The sequence below is a fragment of the Phacochoerus africanus genome, chromosome 7 (genome assembly GCF_016906955.1).
Source record: "Phacochoerus africanus isolate WHEZ1 chromosome 7, ROS_Pafr_v1, whole genome shotgun sequence".
Classification (NCBI taxonomy): domain Eukaryota; kingdom Metazoa; phylum Chordata; class Mammalia; order Artiodactyla; family Suidae; genus Phacochoerus; species Phacochoerus africanus.
Genome location: NC_062550.1, coordinates 25,325,839 through 25,346,726, shown reverse-complemented (window position 1 = coordinate 25,346,726; position 20,888 = coordinate 25,325,839). Strand labels below are relative to the sequence as shown.

Here is a 20,888-nt window from a genome sequence, read left to right as displayed (position 1 = left end):
CGCTTGCCTCAAATGACCTCCACCAAGTAGCTAACTCTGACATCACTGCCTCTGTCCACATTGTATCACCTCTATGGCCATTAAGTCATTGACCAAAGACACTGTTCAAGATAGCATGCCAAAGAAGTAGGACCACTTGCATTGATAGTGTATTAAGGGGTTGACTTCCGAGGACCTTTAAAAATCGAAGTCCTTAGGGCTTTTTCACTAAAAGCCATCTCAGAATTAACTCCAACTGTGGATAAGGGTTAAGGAGAAAGCCTAAGAAGGAAGTTAACTGGGTTCTCAGGCACATACTTAGCCACCTACACGCTTCCCCCCGCCCTTACACCCTTAATTAGCCTACCTCGGACGGTCCAATCCTCCCCATCACAACTGCTGTCAACGGCTTAGGGCCCGCCCCCCACGCAGGCTGGACCAATGGCCGAGCCCGGAGCAAGCCCTTGAGAGGGGGCGGGAGCGGGTTCCGGGCGGTAGGCGGGGCCTCCTTGAGGACCCCGGGCTGGGCGCCGCCGCCGGCTCGTCTACCCTTTCCCTCAGCAGCCTCCTTTCAACCTTGTCCCCCCCCCCCCCGCCAGCCAGCGCGGCTTCTGGGGCAGCGGCGGCGGCGGCGGCTCCCGTTCCTGCCGCATTTCTCTTCCCTCCTTCCCTCCCCGCCAGATCTCCGAATTCGCCTGCCATGGCTTTACTCACTGCGGCCGCCCGGCTCTTCGGAGCCAAGGTGAGTAACTAAGGGAGGGAGCGCGCCGTCCTGGGGTGGGGCTGAGCAGACTGCAGGCCCTCAAGCTCCGGGGTCTCCCTCCCCTACCCAGACGCACTCCAGCGCGTCTTAAAGGCACCCTGCGCTTGGCTGGCCGCCAGCCCTGCCTGGAGCTCCCAGGGCCATGTGCTTCGCTGGCCTTCCGGCCCCTGGGGTGAAAGGAGTGCTACTCGCCCGGCTTGCGGTCTTGGGTGGGTGGGGAGGCCGGACCCTACTGTCACTTCGCATGTCTGGAGCGGCGGGGTGGCGGGGGGCGGATGCTTGGCCTTGGAAAAAGGAGCCGCTAGTGCAGAACATAGGTGTTGTGTTCCATTGGAGTTAGGAAAAGAGCCTGTTTGGAGGAGGGGGCGGGGTAAGACAAGTGGCCGCGGTAAGACAAGCGGCAGGGGTGAGCAGGTGTGCTCACTCTATCCCTGGACCAAAGCTGGAGCAGTAGCTAATTTCGGCTTCTGCTTTGTAGAAAGGGCCTTGTCAGTTTCTGAACTGCCTGCTTGCATTTTTCACCCAGTTACTTTAGTGATCAAGCCGTAGCAGTCCTTGTTAGAGGAATGCGACCCTGGGTCCTCTTTGTCCTTGGAACTCTTGTACTTTTTATGTAGGAGGAGCTTGGGTGGGTGGAGCGCCTGTGTAAAACCTTCTTCATGATTATCACATATGATTGGAGAAAGAACCGGAAAAGTTATTTGCCCAAACTGCAGGCTAAGTGAAGATCCAGGGCAGAAGATAGTAATTCCAAGGTTACATGACTGGTCCTCCTACTTACTCACTCAGGTTTTGTTATTAGTTCGCTCTACCTAGGAGAGGTTCTTCTTATTCTGTGGGGTCTTTTACTTGACTTTTGCTACCCCTGGGACCATAGGAGTATTGTTGCAGGTAATGGTGCTTTCAATTTCATATTGCCAAAATTACTTTTGTCGCTGGGTAACTTGACCCTTTAAACAGAGAAACTGCTGTGCTGAGGGGAGTCCCAGCCTTCTAATCCAAGCAGGGACAGTTCCACAAGTGACCTTGACTCCTGCAAAGAACTTATACTTTCTCTTTTGCAGACAGATTAAAGCTGCCAGCACCTGAAGGGAAGGAAAGGAAAACTTTAGAATGGTGTTGGCTTACTGTGTGTTATCTTGCATGGCTGGCAGACAAGGTGAGGCCTATAGGATTTACACTGGGGTTCTTTCAGGCACTCAGCAGCAGAGTGGAGGCTGATCATTTGGGAGATACATGTCTTATTTGACAGTAGTTCTCCCACTGCCAGAGAACAGGGTAAGGAAGCCTCTTGGGAAATGAAGCAAGTTCTAGATAGTGTTTTGGCAGAATACAGGACACTATAATTAGCTCATTCCAGAGCTGCTAACCCAGACCAGATTGTCTAACCCTAGGGTGAGTTTGAAAAAGCTTTTAGAATTTAGATTTGAAATTATTTTGTCTCCTAAGCCTCTGGAGAGACTCCGAAAGCTTTTGGGTTGACCAGGTTACCTAATTATAGTGTCATTATTGTTTTGTTTACTTTCCTGTTAAAGATGCACCTAAGGATCCCAGAAACCTGTATATTGGAAGCCACTAGAAGGCTTTTGACCCTTAAAACTAACAAAGCCCAATAGTCTGAGGAGTGGAAATTTCCTGAAATCTAAGCAGTATAGCCAGGATATCAAAAAGCCTTTCACTTTGTCAGCATTGCCAGCTCCTGCCTGAGCTTTGCAGATTATCCTATGGCTTAATTGGTACTCAGTTTGGTTTTTTTTTTTTGTCTTTTGTCTTGTTATTGTTGTTGTTGCTATTTCTTGGGCCGCTCCCGCGGCATATGGAGGTTCCCAGGCTAGGGGTCAAATCGGAGCTGTAGCCACCAGCCTACACCAGAGCCACAGCAACGCGGGATCCGAGCCGCGTCTGCAACCTACACCACAGCTCATGGCAACGCCAGATCCTTAACCCACTGAGCAAGGGCAGGGACCGAACCCGCAACCTCATGGTTCCTAGTCGGGTTCGTTAACCACTGCGCCACGACGGGAACTCCGTACTCAGTTTTACTTTTGCTATTAAGGTAGGCTTTAGAAGGCAAAAATAGTCTTTTAACCCCAGAAAACTGACCTCTGCCCACTTTAATTCTCAGGGTTAGGTGTGGTTTCACTTTTTTCTGACAAATTTTTTTAATCTCACTAGCAGACGCAAATGCCAGTCATTGTTTTGTCATTCCACCCTACCCCCGTCAGGTAATTTAATCAACATTTGAGTTGGAGAGACCACCTCTTCAGAGCCTTGAAATTATTTGACTTCTTGTTTATTTGAATGAATTTCTACTAAGCAGTGGCTTTAGAATTAGATGTGGGTGTCTTAGCTTTGTGCTGTAAATACTGTCTTTTCATAGGTGATTTAGGTTGGGAATGAGAGTAGGGCCATCAGTTAACTTCTGGATTCTTTTTATTTATTTATTTATTTATTTTGTCTTTTTGCCTTTTCTAGGGCCACTCCTGCAGCATATGGAGGTTCTCAGGCTAGGGGTCTAATCGGAGCTGTAGCTGCTGGTCTACACCAGAGCCACAGCAACTCCGGATCCGAGCCGCATCTGCGACCTACACCACAGCTCACAACAATGCCGGATCCTTAACCCACTGAGCAAGGGCAGGGATGGAACCCACAACCTCATGGTTCCTAGTTGGATTCGTTAACCACTGCACCACAACGGGAACTCCAACTTTTGGAGTCTTAATGCCAGAGTGACTTTACCAACCTTAGTTGCTGCTTGTACCATTGAGATTTGTTCCTCTGAGCTAGGATGTTTGGTAACTGAGTAAATCAATCCAAAAGTGTTTTTAGATTATTTCTAGACTTTTTCATGACATTTAAATTGATACTCATGATTCCTTTACAGTAGATCTACACCACTGCCGAACACCTCTTACATAAATCCTAGTCTGAAATTGGGTTCAACAAAACTGAGTCATGGAATTTCTGTTGTGGCACAGCGGAAACGAATCCAACTACGAACCATGAGGTTGCAGGTTCGATCCCTGGCCTCGCTCAGTGGGTTAAGGATCCAGTGTTGCCGTGAGCTGTGGTGTAGGTCACAGATGCGACTTGGATCTGGCGTTGCTGTGGCTGTGGTGTAGGCCAGCAGCTGTAGCTCTCATTAGACCCCTAGCCTGGGAACCTCCAAATACCATGGAGGGCAGCCCTACAAGGACAAAAACAAAACAACAACAACAACAAAAAAAACTGAGTCAGTTAGGCTTAGAGCCCCAAACTTTTAAGAGCAAGCAATCAAATCATTCATCTTTTTCAAGCACTTGCCTTCACTTTATCAGCCTACCCAAAGTAATGACGATTCCTTGATGCCTACTAGATGGACCAAAGATGAAAAGTGGAGAATAAAGCCTCATCATGTGCTAGTGTTGGTATGATTGCATTTGTTCTTCCTAGTGGTCTTTAGATTGGTAGCAGATGAATGCATGGGTGTGGGGAGGCATCGAGGTGAGTAGTGGTGAAATAGATAATCAGAGGAGGGAAGGCTGGCATTCCTCATTCTGAAATCCAGGTGGGCAGAAGGCAGGAAAGCAGACTTGGTGGATCTCCCTAAAGCCACAGAGTAATTCCTTCTGCCCTGTTTTCAGTGCCTTATGTGAAAGAGTTGAGTAGGATTTGAGTGAAATTTAAAACAGTAGTGAGGCAACTTTAGCAGTAGATCTTAGGATCTCTTTCAGTTCTTCCCTCAACGACCCTAACTGCTGTATTTCTTTTAACATCTTATCCTTTAAAAAGGTCTGTAAGTTCACAGTGGGCATCACCACTTGGGGTGCTTGTTAACATTGCACATTTGTGAATCCTCCTTCAAATTTTGATTCAGTGAAGGTGGGATGAGATCTGGAACTTGTATTTTTTCAAGTGCCTCTGTTGGCTGAGATGTTTGGTGATCCCCGACTCTTGAGCCAGTAAACCAACATTCAGTCCTTTTGGCAACTATATTTAATGTATGTGAAATTTTGAGTGTTGGAGCCCTTTTTTTAAATTAAAAAAAAAAAATTGTGGAGTTCCTGTCGTGGCACAGTGGAAATGAATTCGACTAGGAACCATGAGGTTGTGGGTTCAATCCTGGCCTTGCTCAGTGGGTTAAGGATCTGGCATGGCTGTGGCGTAGTCTGGCAACTACAGCTCCGATTAGACCCCTAGCCTTGGAACCTCCATATGCCGCACGTGCAGCCCTAAAAGACAAAAGACCAAAAAAAATAAAATAAAAAATAAAAAAAATTATCATTGATTACAGTGTTGTGCCAATTTACAGCAAAGTGACCCAGTCATACATACATATACATTCTTTGCATATTCCATCATGTTCCATCCATTACTGTGGGGGTTTTTTTTGGTTTGTTTGTTTGTTTTTGGCCTTTTGTCTTTTCAGGGCTGCACGTGCGGCATATGGAGGTTCCAAGGCTAGGGGTCTAATCAGAGCTGTAGCTTCTGGCCTACACCACAGCTCACCACCGCCAGGTCCTTAACCCACTGATGGAGGCCAGGGATTGAACCCGACACCTCATGTTTCCTAATCAGATTCATTTCTGCTGCAGCACAACAGGAACTCCCATTACTGGTTATTTTTATTATTATCTTTTTTTTTTTTTTTTTTTTGGTCTTTGCTAGGGCCACACCTGTGGCATATGGAGGTTCCCAGGCTAGGGATAGAATCAGAGCTACAGCTGCTGGCCTATGCCAGAGCCACACAGCATCACAGGATCTGAGCCAAGTCTGCAACCTACACTACAGCTCACGGCAATGCCAGATCCTTTAACCTACTGAGCAAGGCCAGGGATCAAACCCGAAACCTCATGGTTCCTAGTCAGATTTGTTAACCACTGAGCCACGATGGGAACTCCTACTGGTTATTTTTAAATGATTTCAAAAGTAGCTCTTCTAAGCAATAGTCCACTTTAGGCTATTTTCTCAAGATTTCTCTTCCTGGAGTTCCCATTGTGGCACAGCGGAAGCAAATGCAGCTAGTATCCATGAGGATTCAGGTTTGATCCCTGGCCTCACTCAGTGGATTAAATATCTGGCGTTGCCATGAGCTGTGATGTAGGTCACAGATGAGGCTCAGATCCCATGTGGCAGTGTCATAGGCTGGTGGTTATAACTCCGATTCCACCCCTGGCCTGAGAACTTCCATATGTCACTAGTATGGCCCTAAAAAGAAAAAAAAAGTTTTGACTTCCTAGGCATTTTTTTTTTTTCTCCAAATGCTCTAGGAAAAGAGTCTTGTAAGTCCCTGAAACAAAACATTGTAAGAACTAGAAGTGAGAGAACAGTTTCTAGTTCCTGAGACAGTAGTATGGTGACAAATCCTATATGCTTTTGGGGGTGTGGTTTTTTTTTTTTTTTTGGTCTTTTTTTGTCCTTTTAGGGCTGTGCCTGTGGCATATGGAGATTCCCAGGGTAGGGGTCTAATCGAAGCTGTTGCTGCCGGCCTACGCCAGAGCCACAGCAGCGCAGTATCCAAGCCTCTTCTGCAACCTACACCATAGCTCACGGCAACACCAGATCCTCAACCCACTGAGTGAGGTCAGGGATCGAGCCTGCAACCTCATGGTTCCTAGTCGGATTTGTTTCCGCTGAGCCACAACAGGAACTCTGGGGGTTTTTGTGGGTTTTTTTGGCTGTGGCTTGCAGAAGTTCCAGGGCCAGAGGTTGAACCCATGCCGGAGCAGTGACAGCTCTGGATCCTTAACCCACTGAGCCACCAGGGAACTTCAAGATCTTAGATGCTTTATTCAGCCGTGTACACTTAATGTGCACATAACAAGTAGGTATTCAGCAATTACTTGTTAAAGAACAGTAAGAATTTCTCTGGAAGTAAAATCAGGACTCTTGATTCTCTTATGAGACTGAATTGATGTCCTTTCCTGTCTTTACTGAGTGATGAGTGAACCTTTAGGGAAGGGTCTGTTAGACAGTGAGAGTTAGGTAGAATTATTTAGGGAACTCTTGTATGAAGGGCATCAGAGTATGAAATCCAAAGATTACTCTGCTCAGGCTATTAAGTGGACTCACCAAGCAGTGCAGGCAGACTTCCAGTATCACCATTGTGAAACAGATGATAAATGGCTTTAGTTGTCTGACCTGGTTCTGGGGAGAGAGGAGCCTTTGTCCTATGTGTGTTCTTTTTCCCTTAATGCAAGTTGTTTCTTCTGTGTTGGAAGTCTTTATAGCACAAGATTTTTCCTGCAGTTAGTTTGCTTCATCAACTAAGCCATTTCTGCTGGCTTGGCAGCCTTTTAATTTTTTTTTTTTTTTTTTGTCTTTTTAGGGCCTCACCCGAGGCATATGGAGGTTCCCAGGCTAAGGGTCTAATAGCTGTAGCCGCTAGCCTACACCACAGCCATAGCAACACCAGATCCAAGCCATGTCTGTGTGACCTACACCACAGCTCACAGCAACTCTGGATTCTTAACGCACTGAGCAAGGCCAAGGATCAAATCTGGGTTCTAATGGATACTAGTCAGATTCGTTTCCACTGAGCCTTGTTGAATGACAAGGGCTCTGTTAAAATCAGAAGCATCTCAGAGTTCCTGTCATGGCACAGCAGAAAGGAATCCGACTAGGAACCATGAGGTCGAGGGTGCTATTCCTGGCCTCTATCAGTGGGTTAAGGATCTAGCATTGCTCTGAGCTGTGGTATAGGTTGTAGATGCAGTTCGGATCCCAAGTTGCTGTGGTTTAGGCCAGCAGCTGTAGCTCCAATTCGACCCCATTCACCTGACAGCCGCTCTTCCAGTAGGTTGAATGTCTTGTGGCAAGCAACCAGAAGCCACATGCCCAGTTGCCACACCTCCAGGACTGGAGGAGGAGTTGGGAGGTGAAAGTTCAGGAATGACTCAGAGGTTTGTAATCCGCCTGTTCCATCTGGGAGTGTAGCCTGAATGCATTGTACAAAGCCATTTAGCAGCTTGGCAGCCAGGGCATATTGAAATGAGGTATGTAGCATAGGGTGTGATCATCCCCTAACATCTGTCTAGAGTCACCTCCTGGTGGAGGTTGTGGTTAGTTAAATTTGTTTCTTCTGGCTGAGACTCAAGAAGGCCCTTGAGGAAATTGGGACTTTATTTCCAGTTCTGCAGTTAGAAGGAATTATCCATTCACCCTTTTGTCAGGCTTGACTGCCTTTTTCCTGGGATCTAACTCCTAGAGCGTTATGGCATTTGAGTAGTTAGGTAATAAGCCAACACATTTCTAAGAAACAAACATTATTGAACTCAGCTATACAGAAGGCACTGTTCTAGATGGTTTCTTGCAAATGATTTCATGTAGTCTACTTGTCTACCCTGAAACTGGTTTTTCAAAAACTTTTAGCCACACCTGCAGCATGTGAAAGTTAATGGGCCAGGGATTGAACCCGAGCCAGAGCAGTGGAAATGCCAGATCCTTAATATGCTGTACCACAAGGGAACTCCTGAAATTGGCTTTATTTATTACCAATTTAGAGATGAGAAAACTGAAGCTAATTTTTTTTTTTTTTGGCCATGCCTGCAGCATGCAGAAGTTCCAGGGCCAGATTTGAACCTGCGCCGCAACAGCAACCCAGGCCACAGCAGTGACGGTCCCAGGTCCTAAATCTGCTGAGCCACGGATCTCCAGACCTAAAACTTGGAAGTTTTAGGTCACATAGCCATAGTAGCACAGCAGAGTAGTGGAAGAAGCAGGATTTAGGAATTGAACCTTGATAACGGCCACATCCCAGGCTCTTTGCCTTCTACCCTCTGTTCCCTTGCTTAATGCTTGAAACCATGGTGTGTCTCAAACTTTATTGTTCATAGGAATCACCCAGTGAGTTTATTAAACTGCAGATTTGGATTCAGTAGGTCTGAGGTGAGGCCCAAGATTCTGCATTTCTTTGGTTTTTCTTTTCCTTGTTAGGGTCGCATCTGCGGCATACGGAAGTTCCCAGGCTAGGGGTTGAGTCAGAGCTGCAACTGCTGGCCACAGCTCACAGCAACACCCAGTCCTTAACCCACCGATCAAGGCCAGGGATTGAACCCACATCCTCATGGATACTAGTCAGGTTCATTACCACTGAGCCACAATGGGAACTCCAGAACTCCAGCTTGTTGTTGGAACAAGCTCCAAGAATTGCTAATGTCGTTGGCTAAGCAATATTGGTATATTTCTTTTACTTTTAATTTTTATTTATTTATTTATTTACTTATTTAGCTTTTTAGGGCTGCACCTGCGGGATATGGAGGTTCCCAGGCTAGGGGTCCAATCAGCTACAGCTGCCAGCGTATGCCACAGCAGCGCCGGCTCTGAGCCTTGTCTGTGACCTACACCACAGCTCACAGCAGTGCCAAATCCTTAACCCACTGAGTGAGGCCAGGGATCCAACCCGCCACCTCATGGTTCCTAGTCAGATTTGCTTCTGCTGCACCACTACGGGAATTCCAATATTGGTATATTTTAATAATATTTTCATAGCAAGGCTTTTGAGTACCTTTACACATGTCCTTGTTGGAGCTTTAGAATCAGACTAAGTAGCTTGAGTGTTTTCCTAAATGTGGAGAGAGAAGGGGAAATGGTAGTTAGCTGTTTTGCTTGGATATTTCACTTATTTAGTAATGGGGCTGGGACTAAAACTAAAATTACCTTTCCTAATTCTGAGTCATGTGCTCTCTCTTCTCCATCATTAAATAAAATTGTCCTAACTTGAATTTTTCTTACTCTAGCCTTTCGAGTGGTCATATCAATGAATTGCTGCCTATAAAATCCTTCATATTTCTCAGGAGTTTACGTTGTGGCTCAGTGGTAACAAACCCAGCTAGTATCCATGAGGACTTTGGTTCCATCCATGGCCTCACTCAGTGGATTAAGGATCCAGCGTTGCCATAAGCTGTGGTGTAGGTCACAGATGTGGCTTTCATCCTGAGTTGCTGTGGTATAGGCTGGCAGCTGTAGCTCCAATTCGACCCCTAGCCTGGGAACTTCTGTATGCCACATGTGCAGCCCTTAAAAAAAAAAAGACAAAAAATCAATCAATTTTTTAAATCCTTCATATTTCCTTAGTTTTTTTCTGAGCTGCAGCGTAAGCTAAAAATATGACTAAACCTGACTTTGAAGAATGCTAGAAAGTGGCCATACTATTTAATTTTCTGTATTTATGATATAACAAATACAGAGCACTTGCTATGTACCAGGCATGGTTTTAGTGCTTTGTAAACATTGACTTAATTCTCAAAGCAGTGCTTTGAGGTAGGTGCTGTTATTGTTCCCATTTTACAGATAGGAATTGAAGCACAGAAAACTTAAATGACTTGGCTAGAGTTACACAGCCAGTAAGTGGCAGAGAAGTGTAGTAGAAACAATACACTAGATTTATTCTATAACAGCATGGCCACATTTTCCACAAACTAGCATTACTTTGCCAGTTAGAGATCTGGCAAAGAAGTGTTACTGTCAGAGATTGAGATCAACTCTTCTTCAATTACTTTCGAGATGCCTCATTAAATGGCAAAGAAGCTCTCTACAAAGGAAATTAAGACTTTGGTGTTGGTATAAGTGGGGTGATAGTTCTTTTTCACTAATCATTCCCTTAAAGTAGCATTCATATAAAGAGATCTGAGAAATGACTGTAGCTAAACAGCAGTCATGACCCATCTGATACCTTGAAATGATGCTGCGTTCTTACAGCCTTGATTGGTGACCTTCCACCCCTTTTCTTTCTGATTTCTTTTTTTCTTTAAAAAAAAAAATTTAATTAAAAAAAGTAAAGGGAAGCTCATGGATTCTAGCAGTTCTCTCTCACAAGGGGGAAAACTGTTTTTGTTTTATGTTCATATTGGTGAAAGAAACACCTCAACCTGAGGGAATTTCTATTTTTATCTTAAGGTGTGGCTCTAATACTATCTGCTGAACTTGGATAGACTTATTTTGTTTTGCCTAAGATTTAACCTTAAACTCTTCTTCTTAAAATCTTTTCCTCTTGCCATTGACACAACCAGCAACTATAGAAACTGAAAAAATGCTTTGAAAGTGGAAAAATTATCATTATGGAGAGATTTCAACTTCATTTTCCTATCAGATGATATGTTCCCCTATAGCCTTTTAAAAAAATAAAACCAGGAGTTCCTGTTACAGCTCGGAAGTAACAAACCTTACTAGTATCTATGAGGATGTGGGTTTGATCCCTGGCCCTGCTCAGTGGGCTAAGGATCTGGCATTGCCACATGCTGTGGTGTAGGTTGCAGACACGGCTTGGATCCCGAGTTGCTGTGGCTGTGGTGTAGGCCAGCAGCTGCAGCTCCAATTCAACCCCTAGCCTGGGAACTTCCATATGCCTCAGGTATGGCCCTAAAAAAACCCAAAAATTAAATAAATAAATAAACCAAACCACGACAACCAACTACCCACAATTAAAAGGTCTGCTGAGGGCTGATGTGGTCTCTGGGAGATGAGGCCTCTATATAGTCCCAGGAGATCTATGGGACTGTGGAGCATGAAATAGCTTGAACATGGTTGGCACTGTAAAACAATAATTCGAACTTATTCACAGGTTTTCCCTTGGTCACTTTTTGGTGACCAGTAGGAAAAATAAAAGTTATTTCTTTCTTTTTTTTTTAAGTTATTTCTTGAGTGCTGGGTCTGGCTCCCATTTGCCCCATGTAGGTTAAACAGGCTAAAGGGCTGTTGGTGCTACATACTTTCTACCCAAGTGGTCTTCCGTGAGCTTAGGGGAGATTCCAGAAAGTTAATGAAAGGAGTTATGGGCAGTCCTGGTTAACAAGTTGAGGCATTCCTCCTTTGTTTTAGGGCTGTATTAGCTTGCCTTGTGTTCTTTGATTATTTATTTATTTATTTACTTATTTATTTATTTTTAGGGCTGCACCCACATATGGAGGTTCCCAGGCTGTGGGTCAAATCGGAGCTGTAGTCACTGGCCTACGCCACAGCAACTCAGCATCTGAACCATGTCTGTGACCTACATCATAGCTCATGGCAACACTGGATCCTTAACCCACTGAGCAAGGCCATGGATTGAACCTGCATCCTTATGGATGCTAGTCAGATTCATTTCCACTGAGCCACAATGGGAACTCCTTGCCTTATGTTCTTTCAATTTAGCTTTGGATTGATTTCTTAAAATAACTTTTTCTGGTGTTCCAACTGTGGCACAGCACGTTAAGGATCCAGTGTTGCCTCTGTGGTGATGCGGGTCCAATCCCTGGCCCGGTGCAGTGAGTTGAAGATACGGTGTTCCCACAGCTGTGGGTTGCAGCCCAGATTTGGATTTGATCTCTGGCCTGAAACTTTAATGGTGGTGCAGCCATAAAAACAACAAAATCTTTTCTGAAGGATCTCTTCCCTTTTCAGTTTTCCCTCCTGCCCCCAGCAGAAGAAAGTATATGACATTCTAAAAAGCTTCAGGCCCTACTCACTCTTCACCTTAGACATGTAGTGTTTTGAAATTTTTATGGCACCACTAGTTCAAATGCACAACCAGACAGCAGTGCAATTCAGTCGGCCCTTTGTATCTGAGGGTTCTGCATCCATGGGTTGGGCACTTGCGGCTTCAGCAAGAAAAAAATTTCAGGAGTTCCTGTTGTGGCTCAGTGGTAACGAACCCAACTAGTTATACATGAAGACACAGGTTTGATCCCTGACCCTGCTCAGTGGGTTAAGGATCCAGCGTTGCTATGAGCTGCAGTGTAGGTTGCAGACATGGCTCAGATGTGATGTTGCTATGGCTGTGGTGTAGGCCAGCAGCTATAGCTCTGATTCAACCTGTAGCCTGGGAACTTCATATGCCTCTGGTGCAGCCCTAAAAAGACAATAAAATTTTTTTTTTCCCAGAAAAGTTTCAAAAAGCAAAACTTGAGTTTGCCACATGCTGATAACTATTTGCATAGCAATTACTTTATATTTACAAGTATATAGCATTTATATTGCATTAGATGTTATAAGTAATTTAGAGATGATTCAGAGTATATGGGACGATGTGCATAAGTTATATGCAAATACTACATTTTATATAAGGGACTTGAACTTCCTTGAATTTTGGTGTCTGTTGGCAGGGGCTGGGGAGAGGGGATCCTGGAATCAATCCCCCTTGGTTACTGAGGAGTGCCTGTAATTACGAGAAAAGGTGTCTCTGACCTTTTGGCAAAAGAAGGAGAGATAGAGACTTGCTCCACAGTTAATTTATTTGTGTGTGTGTGTGTAATCTTTAGTTTTCAAAGTACTTTCACATCCATTGTAATTTAATCATCACAAGACAACCCTGTGGTGTGTGTGGTAGGTATCAGCACCATTTTATAGATGAGGAAACTGGGGCTTTGTCTCATTTTATCTTCCAAATAATCTTGTGTGAAGAAGTCAACGTTCTTGCCTAAGCCCTTATAACTTGGTAGTGTTATAACTGGTTGTGCTTTTTAAAGGTGTGTTGAACTCAGCAGTCTTCTCATGGAAAGTTGTTTCTCTTGGGAGGGAAAAACCTCTTTAAACATAGAAAAATGTAAGCTGGAGTTCCCGTCGTGGCGCAGTGGTTAGCGAATCCGACTAGGAACCATGAGGTTGCAGGTTCGGTCCCTGGCCTTGCTCAGTGGGTTAACGATCCGGCGTTGCTGTGAGCTGTGGTGTAGGTTGCAGACACGGCTCGGATCCCGTGTTGCTGTGGCTCTGGTGTAGGCCGGTGGCTACAGCTCCGATTAGACCCCTAGCCTGGGAATCTCCATATGCCGCGGGAGCGGCCCAAGAAATAGCAAAAAGATAAAAAAATAAAAATAAAGCCCTTTGTCAAAAAAAAAAAAGAAAAATGTAAGCTAGCTACACTATATTTGTAATTGACAAAATATTGGGGAGTTCCGGTTGTGGCACAGTGGTTAGCGAATCTGACTAGGAACCACGATGTTGTGGGTTCGATCCCTGGCCTTGCTCAGTGGGTTGAGGATCCGTTGTTGCCGTGAGCTGTGATGTAGGTCAAAGATGCGGCTCAGATCCCAAGTTGCTGTGGCTCTGGCATAGGCCAGCAGCTGCAGCTCTGATTAGACCGCTAGCCTGGGAACCTCCATATGCCACGGGAGCATAGAAAAGGCAAAAAGACAGAAAAAAAAGTGGAAGCAACCTAAGTGTCCATCAACAGATGAAAAGATGTATACACACACACACACACACACACCCACGCAGGAATATTACTCAACTGTAAAAAAAGAATGAAGTTTTGCCATTTGCAACAACATGGTTGGGCTTGGAGGGCATTATACCAAGTGAAATAAGAGAAAAACAAATACTATATGTATTTTATTTTCAACTTATATATGGAATATAAAAAAGAAAGCTAGTGAATATAACAAAGAAGAAGCAGACTCACAGATACAGAGAACAAACTGGTAGTTACCAGTGAGGAGAGAGAAAGGGAGAATGGGCAAAATAGAGGTAGGGATTAAGAAGGCCAACTACTATATATAAATTAAAAAAAGCTACAAGGATATGTTGTACAGCATAGGGAATGCAGGCAATATTTTATAACTATAATGGAATATAGTCTTAAAAATTGTGGTTTACCATTATACACCTGCAACTTACATAATACTATATATCAACTGTACCTCAATTAAAAAACTCCTTTTGTATAGGTATGTAGGTGGTAAACTCTCAGCTTTTGTTTACCTGCTCCCAACAGAGGAGCAGGTAAGCAGAAGAACATTAGCCCTTCTCATCCCCCTCCTTCTTTGCCTTTCTCTTGCCTGTCTTTATTTCACCTCCTTAAAGATTTTTTTCTTGGAGTTCCCATCATGGCGCAGCAGAAACAAATCCTACTAGGAGCCATGAGGTTTCAGGTTCAATCCCTGGCCTCGCTCAGTGGATTAAAGGATCCGGTGTTGCGGTGAGCTGTGGTGTAGGTCGCAGACGCGGCTCGGCTCTGGTGTTGCTGTGGCTCTGACATAGACCAGCACCTGTAGCTCGGATTAGGCCCCTAGCCTGGGAACCTCCATATGCCGCAGGTGTGGCCCTAAATATACCCCCCTCAAAAAATTTTTTTTTTCACCTGGGTATACAACTCTAGCTTAATAATTATTTTCTCTCAACATTTTAAAGATAGTTTTCTAGGAGTTCCTGTTGCAGCTCAGCGGAAATGAATCTGACTAGGAACCATGAGGTTGCGGGTTTGATCCCTGACCTCGATCAGTGGGTTATGGCTCAGGCGTTGCTGTGGCTAAGGCATAGGCTATAGGCTGGTGGCTACAGTTCCAATCAGACCCTTAGCCTGGGAACCTCCATATGCCTCGGGTGCGGCCCTAAAAAGACAAAAAAATAAATAAGGATGGTTCTCTAGTTTCCATTGCTGTTGTTGAGGAGTCTGTCAGTTATTACATTGTAGATGGTCTGTCTTCTCTGTGCTTTTTCCAGGAGCATTTCAGGTAGTTTTGTAAGAGGCTGCTTCCACCGGTGGGCTCTCCTAGACCAGAGAGGTTGAAGTGCTGCTTTTGCAAAAGGTTAGGCACTATAGAGAACTTACTGGCTACTGGCGGGGGTTAAGTAATTAATTTCCTCATTTGCTTTTCTCAGGCCACTCAGAGCTATTGACAGCTAGATTGAGAAGGGCTGCTGCTTACTTTTAACAATTGCCTCTCTGTGCCTAACAAAGCCCGGCCCTAGAACCCAGCTGATAGGAACGTCTCTTCAGGGAATGCTAATGAAGCTGCCCCCTCCAGACTGATAACTCTTTCCAAGTTGCTCAAGGACTTTTACATCTTTCTTCTGTCAAACTTCTGTCCTTAAAGGCTAAGATGAAGAGAGAGGATGAGTCACTGTAACTCCTTGTTAATACATAGGAGGGAGGGCAGTTGCATAAGGTTTGTGTTTTCTTTGCAGAATGCATCCTGTCTTGTTCTTGCTGCCCGGCATGCCAGTGCTTCTTCCACGGTAAGACTTGGAAAAGAAGACTGAGGATCATTGAAGCAACTTGACCCTGGGATTGGGCGGGGGTGGTGAATTACCACCCAGCCTCTCATCATTATCCTGAGTACCTCCTGGAGGTGTCCATTGTTATTATTGTAATGACTATTATTACTACTACTATTTTAAGATGTTAAATCACTGTGGACATGGTAAGAGTTGTGGGATTTGGGCTGAAAAAAGTAGCTCTGTAATGTGCTTCAACAAAAGTATTCTTCTCTTCACTGTCTACTCAGAGCATTCTGTCCCATAAGAGAAATTTTGGAGTTTATGGTGTTTGTTAGAAATTAGACTATTCTGGAGTTCTGGTTGTGCCTCAGCAGATTAAGAATCCAACTAGTATCCACGAGGATGTAGGTTTGATCCCTGGCCTCACTCAATGATCTGGTGTTACTATGAGCTGCAGTGTAGGTCCCAGACACAGCTTGGATCCCCTTTTGCTGTGGCTGTGGTGTAGGCTGGCAGCTGCAGCTCCAATTCGACCCCTGGCCTGGGAACTTTCATATGCTGCAGATGTGGCAGAAAAAAGAAAAAAATGAAAGAAATAAATTTGACTATACTTAAGTTTATAGTTTGGTGGCAGTAACTACATCCACATTATTGTGCAGCCATCACTACTCTCCATCCACAGCTTTTTCATCTTTCCAAATTGAAACCGTACCCATTAAACAATTCCCCATTCCCTTCTTCCTCTGCCTAATTCTTTTACCCTCATCTGCACAGAGTAGTTGATCAGACGTCACTGCAAATTAAAAAAGCCAAATTCTAAAAAGCAATCTTAACATATCTGTTTTGCAGAAGTCTAGTAAATATTTTGATTATCACTTAATCTCACTAATTCTGTTTTTAGAACTTAAAAGACATTTTGGCTGACCTGATACCTAAGGAGCAAGCCAGAATTAAGACCTTCAGGCAGCAACACGGCAACACCGTGGTGGGCCAAATCACTGTGGACATGGTAAGGGTTTTGGAGGTTTTGCCTGGAAAAGTCTGCTCTGTAACATGCTTCAGCAAAATACCATTCTCTTCACTGGCTGTTCAAAGCATTCTGTCTCATGTAAGGAAATGTTGAAGCTTATGCTCTTTGTTAGAAATTAGACTGTTCTTTTCTACAAATGTAATAGTTGAATCTAACCTAATTCATCTGTGGGAGGCATGCATGAATGACGTTTCTCCAACCCCTCAGCTTTTGGTTCTCTGTCATTTTGTGTTGGTGCTTTGCTGATCATCCAGTTAGACCACAACTCTCGTGGGCCCTCTAGAACAGCTTTTTCTAACTATAAGAGTCTAAGCAGCTCAGATGATAATTTCACAACAGTTTAACCACTGGTCTTCATCTCCTCTCCCTGCTGTCAGTCCCATTCTGTTTATTTTTGGTTGGTGGGAATGAGTGGGCAGGAGAAAAAAATTAGAAAAGGGAGAAGAGGCAAAAACACTAAAGATAGTGATTGCTCTACTTAAACAGTTCATTTCCAGAGTAGAGCAGTGGGTTAATGATCTGGCTTGTCCCTGTGGAGGTGCTGCTCCCTGGTCCAGTGCAGTGGGTTAAGGATCTGATGTTGCTACAGCTGTTGCATAGGTCACAGCTCCAGCTTGGATGTGACTCCTGGCCCAAGAACATCCATGTGCCATGGGGACGGCCTAAAAAGAAAGAAAGAAAAATTCATTTGCAACATTAGCAGTCTTCCTCTCAAAGTTAACTCCTTAGAAATTGTCCCCCAGCTTAATCCTTACAAATCAGAGAAGAAAGTTCTTCTCCAGATCCCATGAAGCACTAACAAGCTCTAGCCTGAATTATTCAGACAACTGGTTACATCATCCTCTTCTTTTCTTTAGATGTATGGTGGCATGAGAGGCATGAAGGGATTGGTGTATGAAACATCGGTTCTTGATCCTGATGAGGTAAGAGACCTTCATGTCAGTCACTAATAATCACTGATTTTACTGTCAATTGTGTACGCTATGGATTAGACCACCAAGGGTAAGGAGAACAAACTTAAATACGCACTTGTATGTTTTGAAAGATGAGGAGTTCCCATTGTGGCTCAATGGGTTAAGAACCCGACTAGTATCCATGAGGATGGGGGTTTGATCCCTGGCCTCACTCAGTAGGTTAAGGATCCACCATTGCCCCAAGCTTTGGCAGCTGCAGCTCTGATTCGACCCCTAGCCTGGGAACTTCCATATGGCGTGAGTGCAGCCCTAAAACAGACTCCATAAAAGGAAAGATGGAATCAGGTACATATGGAATAACTGAAGAGCAAGTTTACCTTTTTAATGTATGAACTAGTAAAACTAAAAGTACAATGCAGGAATAGGTTACCTGAAGATTTGTACTTTAGAAGATCTAATTGTTGACAGGTCTGATAAAAGTGGGATTAGTCATTTTTGTGATTTTGAGGCTCATAAACTTGAGATGTAATGCTTACTCTTCTCCGGCAAGGGCATCCGTTTCCGAGGCTACAGTATCCCTGAATGCCAGAAAATGCTGCCCAAGGCTAAGGGTGGGGAAGAACCGCTGCCAGAGGGCTTATTTTGGCTGCTGGCAACTGGACAGATCCCAACAGAGGAGCAGGTAAGCAGAAGAACAGTAGCCCCCCTCATCCCGCTCCTTCTTTGCCTTTCTCTAATCTCAGACACTTAATCCTGATCTGGTTATGGATGGTCGTTTATTGAGAGGAAGGAATCAGAGCAGAGTTCTGCTGTGTAAGTGGATTGGATTGAATTCTCTTGGATTTTCTTTATTCACAGGTCACTGGCTTTTTTCTTTTTCCTTGCCTAGTGTTCTGAGCAGTGTCTCCCTCTCTACAGGTGTCTTGGCTCTCAAAAGAGTGGGCAAAGAGGGCAGCTCTGCCTTCCCATGTGGTCACCATGCTGGACAACTTTCCCACGAATCTACACCCCATGTCTCAGCTCAGTGCAGCCATTACAGCCCTCAACAGTGAAAGTAACTTTGCCCGAGCATATGCAGAGGGTATCCACCGAACCAAGTACTGGGAGGTAGGAAACATTGCTGCAATGATTGATGTGTGATGAAGATTCAAAGGGCTATATATGAAGGAAGAAAAAGTAGTGTAGAATCCTTAGGAAAATTACTAATCTGAGTTATGCCATAAACTCATTTGACTTCACAAGTTTTTTATTGTTTATTTATTGGTCTTTGGAACTACGAAGATAAATGGAATGTGCTGTCTCTCACCAAGGTTACTGATTTAGTTAGGGTGATGTACACATAATAAAGAAACTACAGTTAGTAATCTTGCTGTTAATAGAACTAGGTAACACAGTGCTGTGCTATTGGAATGTTGAAAAAGATGTGACTTAACTGGAAGGCCCCCAAGGAAGGTTTCACAGAGTAGTCTCACTCTGGTTCCAAAGGTCCCTTCTCATCCTCCTCTTCAAATAAGGAGAACCCTGAGAAGTTGGGTGAATGGCAGCTAAAGCAACTCTAAAATCTAGGAGGCCTAATGCCAATCAGCCAGTTTGGACTAACCCACCCAGGATACCTGTCAGGAGCAGAACGGAAGGGTGGTTATTATCCTGGAGGTGGGATCCAAAAAAGCAAATGAGCATTATTTTCTGAAAACGAAAGTTGACCTTAATAACTTGAACTCTGTGGTTAGAGCTTGAGAAGATTGTTGGGCCTTGTCCTAGAGCATAGAAACAATCCCTTCCATTTTCTCTCTCTTTTTTTTTTTTTTTTTGTCTTTTGTCCTTTTTAAGGGCTGCACCCTTGGCATATGAAGGTTCCCAGGCTAGGGCTCGAATCGCAGCTATAGCCGCTGGCCTATGCCAGAGCCATAGCAGCGCAGGATCCGAGCCGTGTCTGTGACCTACACCACAGCTCACGGCAACGCTGGATCGTTAACCCATTGAGCAAGGCCAGGGATCGAACCCGCAACCTCATGGTTCCTAGTTGGATTCGTTAACCGCTGCACCACCACAGGCACTCTGGAACTCCTATTTTCTTTTTTTCTGTAGCTTTTTTTTTTTTTTTTTTTTTTTTAGGGCCATGCTCATGGCATATGGCGGTTCCCAAGGCTAGGGGTCCAGTTGAAGCTACAGCTGCCGGCCTACACCACAGCCAGAGCAACATGGGTTCCAGGCCACATCTAAAACCTACGCCACAGCTCACAGCGAACCTCGATCATTAACCCACTGAGCGAGGCCAGGGATTGAAACCGCAACCTCGTGGTGTCTTTGTCCAACAGAAAAGAAAAGGTCAGTCAAGCCCAACAGTTCTTCTATTTAAACCTTATCTTTTAGGAGTTCCCGTTTTGTGGCACAGTGGTTAACAAATCCAACTAGGAACCATGAGGTTTCAGGTTCGATCCCTGGCCTTGCTCAGTGGGTTAAGGATCTGGCATTGCCGTGAGCTGTGGTAGGTCGAAGATGTGGCTCAGATCCCGCGTTGCTGTGGCTCTGGCATAGGCCAGTGGCTACAGCTCCAATTCAACCCCTAGCCTGGGAACCTCCATATGCCACGGGAATGGCCCTAGAAAAGGCAAGTGCCTTTTACTCAGAAGTGCCTGTTACTTCTTGCAGTGCTGTTGTGTTGACTGTTGTAAAGGTCTCCATACTTTGCAATAAATACATATATTTCCCAGGTATCCAAACATGCTGCTTGCTTCACACTGTCCTTTATTGAATCATTAAATTGAATCTTGTTCTCTGCTCGCAGTTGCCTCCATTTCAATGTACAGCCATTGACTGGTTGTTCTGCCACCTCTTTGTGAAAAGTCAGGTGGTTCAGATGAGGTAAAAGTTGCATTTCAGGACTTTGCCAACCCGGAGAGTATTTATAAGCAGTACTAATATATATGTCAGCCTCAGGATGTACACTCACACTGAACAAAAATTAGCACCAGTAACTGCTTTAGTGGAACGTGGTGCACTTTTGCTGCCACATCTTGTTCTAAATAGTGTAATCTCTTGAGGCGAAAGAGTTAGGTCTTTTTCTGGTTGACTTAACTTCACTAGTGATTAGGAGATTACTCTGATGCAGCAGCTGTTTAATTGTGAAGTAACCTTAAAATATTGTTGAAGTAGGGGTTCTATTGTGGCTCAGCAGAAATGAATCTGACTAGAATCCATAAGGTTGCAGGTTCGATCCCTGGATTAAGGTTGCAGGTTCGATTTCAGTGGATTAAGGATCTGGTGATACCATGAGTTGTGGTGTAGGTCGCAGCTGTGGCTCTGGTAT

The 20,888-nt window shown here is 44.5% G+C and overlaps 1 protein-coding gene across 2 annotated transcripts in view; it reads left to right on the top strand.

The window, feature by feature from the left end:
- Positions 1-447: 447 nt before the first annotated feature.
- The window catches only part of CS (citrate synthase), a 29,832-nt gene continuing 9,391 nt past the window's right edge, over positions 448-20,888 (top strand). The window contains exons 1-6 of one of the 2 annotated variants that reach the window (XM_047786921.1): positions 448-721; positions 15,602-15,652; positions 16,536-16,643; positions 17,522-17,587; positions 18,129-18,260; positions 18,497-18,685. In XM_047786921.1, coding sequence (XP_047642877.1) covers positions 680-721; positions 15,602-15,652; positions 16,536-16,643; positions 17,522-17,587; positions 18,129-18,260; positions 18,497-18,685 — 588 coding nt within the window. In that variant the 5' untranslated portion in view covers positions 448-679. Of the gene's footprint in view, positions 722-15,601; positions 15,653-15,812; positions 15,838-16,535; positions 16,644-17,521; positions 17,588-18,128; positions 18,261-18,496; positions 18,686-20,888 lie in introns of those variants that run through there. The other variant, XM_047786922.1, reaches the window with a different exon arrangement.